Source organism: Terrapene carolina, unplaced genomic scaffold, assembly GCF_002925995.2.
Source record: "Terrapene carolina triunguis isolate 2854851 unplaced genomic scaffold, T_m_triunguis-2.0 Scaffold34683, whole genome shotgun sequence".
Classification (NCBI taxonomy): Eukaryota; Metazoa; Chordata; order Testudines; family Emydidae; genus Terrapene; species Terrapene triunguis.
The window spans coordinates 4,890-12,383 of NW_020699034.1; the positions used below are offsets into that span (position 1 = coordinate 4,890).

At 38.6% G+C, this 7,494-nt stretch overlaps 1 protein-coding gene across 1 annotated transcript; it reads left to right on the forward strand.

The window, feature by feature from the left end:
* Nucleotides 1-2,052: 2,052 nt before the first annotated feature.
* LOC112119955 (WD repeat-containing protein 61) lies at nucleotides 2,053-7,056 on the forward strand (the record flags this gene model as incomplete). The annotated part of the gene is made up of 7 exons (XM_026646268.2): nucleotides 2,053-2,096; nucleotides 2,181-2,208; nucleotides 3,259-3,364; nucleotides 3,750-3,922; nucleotides 5,170-5,318; nucleotides 6,086-6,179; nucleotides 6,963-7,056. Coding segments are annotated over exons 1-7 (656 nt in total), but the record flags the coding sequence as incomplete, so codon positions are not given.
* Nucleotides 7,057-7,494: the final 438 nt, after the last annotated feature.

A 7,494-nucleotide genomic window follows, 5' to 3' on the forward strand; every position in this document is an offset into this window, starting at 1 on the left:
ATAGGATGCATATTGCAGGATCCATTGTCCTGGTCCCATGAACCTGTACAAAGTCCAGTTGATTTAATAGGGATGCCATACAGGTGGAGAGGTATATGGTACTGGATCCTGATGCAGGACTGTGGCCTTGGAAAAATAGTATCTCACTGCATATCAGAACATGATATGATTACTAGAGGCTTCTTATTGCTGAAACTACTTTATATGCCATTGTTTGAATCCCAAGTAGGTCTCAGTAGCAAGTCTTGCTTTGGAAGGTTAAATAGTACTTCTGCCATTTTAGTTTGTTCTTGTTGTGGTAAACCTGGGGGAAGAAAGGGGAAGGGTAAACTGTCTCATGAAGATTTATTTGTATTCGTATTAGGACTATCAATTAATTGCAGTTAACTCACGCTATTTACTCAAAAAAATTAATTGCGATTAAAAAAATTAATCGCACTTAGAATACCAATTGAAATGTATTAAATATTTTTGGATGTTTTCTACATTTTCAATATTGATTTCAGCTATAACACAGAATACAAAGTGCACAGTGTTCACTTTATATTATTTTTTATTACAAATATATGCACTGTAAAAATGATAAACAAAAGAAATAGTATTATTCAATTCCCTTCATACAAGTACTGAAGTGCAATCTCTTTATCCTGAAAGTGTAACTTAAATATGCAGATTTTTTTTTTTCGGTTACATAACTGCACTCAAAAACAAAACTGTGTAAAACTTTAGCGCTACAAGTCCACTCAGTCCTCCTACTTATTCTGCCAATCGCTAAGACAAACAAGTTTGTTTACATTGACGTGAGATCCTGCTGCCTGCGTCTTATTTACAGTGTCACCTGAAAGTGAGAACAGATGTTCGCATGGCACTTTTGTAGCCCGCATTGCAAGGTATTTACATGCCAGATATGCTTAACATTTGTATGCCCCTTCGTGCTTCGGCCACCATTCCAGAGGACATGCTTCCATGCTGATGATGCCCTTTAAAAAAAAAAAAAATGCATCAATTAAATTTGTGACTGTACTCCTTGGGGGGGAGAATTGTATGTCTCCTACTGTGTTTTACCCACGTTCTGCATATATTTCATGTTATAGCAGTCTCGGATGATGACCCAGCATGTGTTCATTTTAAGAACACTTTCACAGCAGATTTGACAAAACGCAAAGAAGGTACTGATGTGAGATTTCTAAAAATAGCTACAGCACTCGACCCAAGGTTTAAGAATCTGAAGTGCCATCCAAAATCTGAGAGGGACGAGGTGTGGAGCTGTCTTTTAGAAGTCTTAAAAGAACAACACTCCGATGCGGAAACTACAGAATCCAAACTGTCAAAAAAAGTCCAACTCAACTTTCTGCTGGTGGCATCTGACTTAGATGATGGAAATGAACATGCGTCAGTCTGTACTGCTTTGGATCGTTATCAAGTAGAACCCATCATCAGCATGGAAGCATGTTCTCTGGGATGGTGGTTGACGTATGAAGGGACATATGAATCTATAGCGCAACTGGCATGTAAATATCTTGCAACGCCAGCTACAACAGTGCCATGCGAATGCCTTTTCTCACTTTCAGATGACATTGTAAACAAGAAGCAAGCAGCATTATCTCCTGCAAATTGTAACCAACCTTGTTTGTCTGAGTGATTGGCTGACCAAAAAGTAGGACTGAGTAGATTTGTAGGCTCTAAAGTCTTACTTTGTTTTATTTTTGAATGTGTTTTTGTTGTTGTTCATAATTCTACATTTGTAAGTTCAACTTTCATGATAAAGAGATTGCACTACAGTACTTGTATGAGGTGAATTGAAAAATACATTTTTTTTTGTTTTTTTACAGTGCAGATATTTGTAATAAAAATCAAGTGAGCACTGTACATTTTGTATTCTGTGTTGTAATTGAAATTAATATATTTGAAAATGAAGTAAACATCCAAAAATATTTAAAATAAATGGTATTTTATTGTTTAACAGCACAATTAATCGCGATTAATTTTTTTAGTCACTTGACAGCCCTAATTCTTATTTTTGATCCTAATTTTTTCTTTTTGTTTCCAGAGAATTCCTATGCATATTCAGCTTATATAAAGAAATGACCACACAGGTAAATACACAGGAGTAATTAAACTAATCTCTCTAGTTTGATTTGTGACCATTTTTATAACGTGGATGTTCTTTTTCATTTCAGTACAGTATTCTCTTCAAGCAAGAACAAGGTGAGGAGATACTAACATGGTATTGTGCTGTTAATTTTTCTTACCTAACATCTTTATTTCCTTGGATGATTTAAAATGAGTGCTAACAGATTTGTGAAACATTGCATTCTCACTAAGTCTAAATCTGAGTGGGTTTTTCGGTATTTTTAGCTGCAGTGATCATGGTAAATAAAATTGGATTTAATGTTGCATAGGCATGATCCAAAGCACTCCAAAGTCAACAAAAGGACTCTTATTGACTTCAGTGGGCTTTGGATCAGGCCCTATGAGAACATTCCCAATCCATGTTACTTTTTTGTAGACTGGTTCAGGTGTACTTGAGAATGCATGGATTCATAGGCAAGCCCATGATCCATTAGGCTGTTTACTGTGACCACGGCTCCCTGGATTCTGTGGTTCTACAGCATGTGCCACAGAATCTTGCAGCAGAATCCCATGCTTTCATGAGTGACCGTATTCCCAACTGCAGATATCATGAGCTTCCTCCCTGACAAATTTTCCGTTGTAGTTATGAATTGTCAATACAAACATCTGCATCACATTTGATTTACTGAGCTCCTAGATTTCTAACACAATGAATACTATACGGATTTATTTTTCATTTTTGAATCTGATTGTTTTTGTTAAATTTCCCTGTTTTGTTTTGTAAGCTACCTGAACCTGCCACAGAATTTCAAAATCTGATGGACTGAAATGCCACAGTAACCAGAAGCTTTGCTGCAGAATTTAGGTCCAGCTGGCTACATGGTTCACCTGGCCTTGACCAGGACTTGCATTTTGCTATGGGTAGAGTCTAACATGGCGGCTGCTGTCAGATACCATGCTTGCTAGCAGCTTTCCATTCTGTTCTTTCTATTATGTATATGTTCTCGGTATGACATGAGAATTATAGGTGAGAGGGGAAGGTACTGTTAGTGGATTCCGCACATTATTAATGCTTCCTTCTGCTTACAGCAGGAAGTAAGAACAAGCAACTGCTGTGGGTAAATACACCTGCTTGATTCCAAGAAACACCATTGTTTTCTCTCTAATATTTGTGCTCTCTTCCAGCACATGATGATGCCATCTGGTCAGTTGCATGGGGAAAGAATAAAAGAGATGGTTCTGAAACAGTAATCTCTGGATCTTTAGATGATCTAGTGAAGGTCTGGAAATGGTAAGTGAGGGGTTCGATAAACATTGTATTTCCAATTGTTAATCAGTTTAACCAATGTAAACTAGTGCAGAAATACAGTATTCTTTCCTTTCTTTAGCCCCCAGAACATCAGTAGCTGTGCACTGCACAGTAAGTAGCAGAGCACTTTGCTTTGCTGAAATGGGGGCTAGGGTTGGGGAAACAAGCTGGAAAAAAAGGTTGTAAGTAGTGCTACGCACAAACTGTCTGCTTTCACTCTTCACCTGCAGTCAGTTCTCCCCTTTTGCTGTGCAAAAGGTAAGAAATGCTTTTTAAGAAAAAGAAAGGGGGGTGGGGAGCTGGAGGTGGGTGCAATACCTGAAATTACTCTTAATTAGTTTGTTTTTGTTTGTGTTTTTAACAAAAGGACTGATGAAAAATTAGATCTACAATGGACTTTAGAGGGCCATCAACTGGGTGTGGTATCAGTAGATATCAGCCACACAGGTACCATTGCAGCATCCAGTTCCCTAGATGCTCATATTCGTCTTTGGGATTTAGAAACTGGCAAACAGATCAAGTCCATAGATGCTGGTCCTGGTAAGATCTTGGTAGTTATTTGTAATCTCTGCAATGTGTGTATTTATACAGTACAGTAGAGAACTAACATACTAGCTGGGAGTGACTAGCTTTTTTTATAGTGTTACAACGGTCTCCTTCCCTTTGCAAAACAAGGATATGAGATTAACAGGCATTCCCTTGCATATATTTTACCAATGCACGCTATACTGGTATAAACCAGTGTTAATCTGATGTCTCTCTATTTGGGGTTGCACTGATAACAAGCTATTTAAAAACGGATTTTAGTTAAACTAGTGCAACTTCTAGGCGTTGACAAGGCTTTCATGTAATCCTGCTGGCTTTATTCACTGTCTCTATTGTGACTATTTTTTGTTGAGGGTGCATAAGGCAGAATAGAATCCAGTTATCTCATAGGTGTAGTGATCAGAAAGTCTAGTAGTGGCAAAAAAACCCCTATTCAAATACACAGTGATGGCTGAGATTTGCATACTAAGAAGGCCCCAGGTTTGCTGCAGGTGCACTTTGAAACTCAGTACTGTGCAGAGGGTGCTTGTTTATGGAATGCATGGCTATGTCCAAAGGTGCAAATAAAAAAAAAAAAGGTTTAAGTCTAGATAAGCCTTGACCAGCACTGAATTCCAATTTGGAGGGCACAAGATCTTAACCAAAGGATTTAAATATTATAGTAAGGAATGTTGGTAGATCAACCTTGTAGGGTCAGAGAATGAATGACTAAGCACATATGTAATAAATCTGTGAGGCACACAGCACCAGGCTAAGTAGATAACAGTAAAAAGTCACCATGTAATTCCATTTCAATGAATAATGATCTGCCCTGCACGCTTTCCTTCTATCTGTAAGTGCTTCCTGTCTCTGTTGCTGGGCCAGTTCTCCAGTGCTGCTTCTGACAAAGGCAACAGTTCTTTCTTCTAATGGTTTTCAAGCAAATAAGAGGATTTTTTTTTTTTTTTTTTTGCGCAAGGTCGCGATAGCTAATGCCATTTAACACTATTAATGTGCTGCTGTTCTCGGAGGATGCCCTAGACTAAGATCTTCCTGGAAAATGTCATCTGTGATTAAGCTGAAAAACAAACACCTTAAGCGTTTATTCTGTCAGCTTTTGTTAGCTTGGTGTGAATTTAACATTTGTGGCTGAAGTGCAGGGGAATAAACTATCTGTGAACAGGTATACGTGGAATTAACATTGTTGGCTAAAAACTATAAACAAGATTAAATATACCAAATATTTTTTCTTTTTTGTACAGTTGATGCCTGGTCGTTGGCTTTTTCACCAGATTCCCAGTATCTTGCAACAGGAAGTCATGTGGGAAAAGTGAACATTTTTGGTGTTGAAACCGGAAAAAAGGAATATTCTCTGGACACTAGAGGGAAATTCATCCTTAGCATTGCATATGTAAGAACTTCACTGATATTCTCTTCTGTTAAAGTATCATCCTTGTAATCTGCTGTAAATCACTCATTTTCTGATACCGTATTCACAACCTTAACAGGAACCCTTATTTAAAAAACAACAACACAGACTTCCTACCTACACATCATCCACTTCTAGGCAATAACCTCCTAAAGAAAGCACTTTATTTCTGCTTATAATTGCCATTGGCCTTTCCTGTATGTATAATGGTCCTTTGTTCCAACTTAACTAATGAATTGGACCAGCCTTAAAGGTAATACAAGCTTTCTGTAATGCTCTTGCTCTTCCAGCAAGGATATCAGACCATTACAGATACCAATTAAATCTCTGAATTCCCCTTTACGAGGTAACTTTGTTGATGGTGAAATTGAGGCATAATAAGTTTAAATGACTTTTCCTAGGTGAGACAGAAAACTATTGAAAAGCACACACTCTTCACTGTAAATTATTACAATAGAAAATCCCCCTTGCTGTACATCAGAATGAATAATGCATCTAGTAAAAGAATCAGGCAGATAGACATTAAGGACATCATGCAGTTTGAAAACTATCTGGAAAAGTCGCTCCTGCTCTTGCTCATGTGCTGCTTATGAATTTCAGTCTTAGATTTTCAGATTTTTCTGAGCCCACCATACTAAATATCTTGCATGGCAGATTATTTTTGATGTCATCTTGTCTCTTTTCACCTTCCCCATCCTCCCAATACAAAATAAGAGTAATTATAAAATGTGTAACATATGTATTGTTAGAGTCCAGATGGAAAATATTTAGCCAGTGGAGCAATAGATGGCATCATCAATATTTTTGATATTGCAACTGGAAAACTTCTGCATACGCTAGAAGGTAAGTCTTGGAATGTTTGCAGTGTGCAAGTTATAGCTTTAGTCCTGATTAAAATGTTAGTTAAGAAATACTTTAATATTGTATGATGGGTTGAAATGTCAGGTTAGTTTGTCCATCTTGAATGTTCACTTGCAAGCTTACACTGATCGACAGGTTTCCGAGACAGTCCACCTATATCCGTGCTCTGATTTAGGCACCATCATTTTTATGGTTCTGAAGTATGTGTGGGATCCAATCTTAAATCTTCAACATGCACCATGGATGTGTCTTAGAAAGCATATCCAGTTATGCTTAACTGGATTCTTCCTAACAAATCAGTTTAACTTTCCCTAGTGCTAGCAAATGAAGCTGGTCTGTCAATGCTGCCTTACTCCTTCTCCCGTTCTCCCCCCCCAACATTGTATTGATATTAAAAAGTTAGTTCCCATGGCTAGAAGAGGGATGGAACACCTTCCCTCTTGTTATAGAACGTTGCAACTCTCTCTAACAGGGATGAAGAGGCTCTCTTAAGTAGTTTATGCAACAACGTGAGGGAGATGAGTGTTCAGGAACCTTCCAGATTCCTGATGCACTTACACTGACTGTATTCAGAAGAGTTTTGGGGGGCAAGGGCAGAAGTAGCCTAAGAATGAGGAGCTTAACAATCGTTCAAATATGTAAACTGAAGAATATCTCCTTGCTTTTTTTGAGGAAAGATATTATCCTGACTTAAACCCCCTCTAATAATTCTTCTTACCAATGATAGAGTATTTACAGATCAACCATGCCTATTCTGAATTTCAGGCCATGCGATGCCAATTCGCTCATTGACATTTTCTCCGGATTCCCAACTACTCGTTACAGCTTCAGATGATGGATATATCAAAATCTATGATGTGTAAGTTGTTTCACAAGACGTGATGTAAAACTAATATTCTAAGAGGCTGTAGTGTCCCAGAACAGATCAGTCCTGTGGGAATTCTGCACTACTGCGCATATTTAATGAACCCCGCAGATTTCTAATTTTTCATACAGAAAAGCTTCTGCCATTATGTTGCTGCAGTGCTGCCCTTTGCCCACCAGAGGGCGCTGTGGCGATAGAACAAAGTTGCAGCTCCCTGCAGCGAGGGGTCATCCAGGGTCTGCATGGGGGAAGCTTCCTAACAATCTCTCCCTTGCCCTCTCTTAGGGTTACCATATTTAAAAAATAAAAAAAGAGGACACTCCACGGGGCCCTGGCCCTGCCGCTTTCCCACCCCCGGTCCCACCCCAACTCCGCCCCTTCCCCAAAGTCCCCGCCCTAACTCCCCCTCCTCCCTCCTAGCCACGCGAAAAG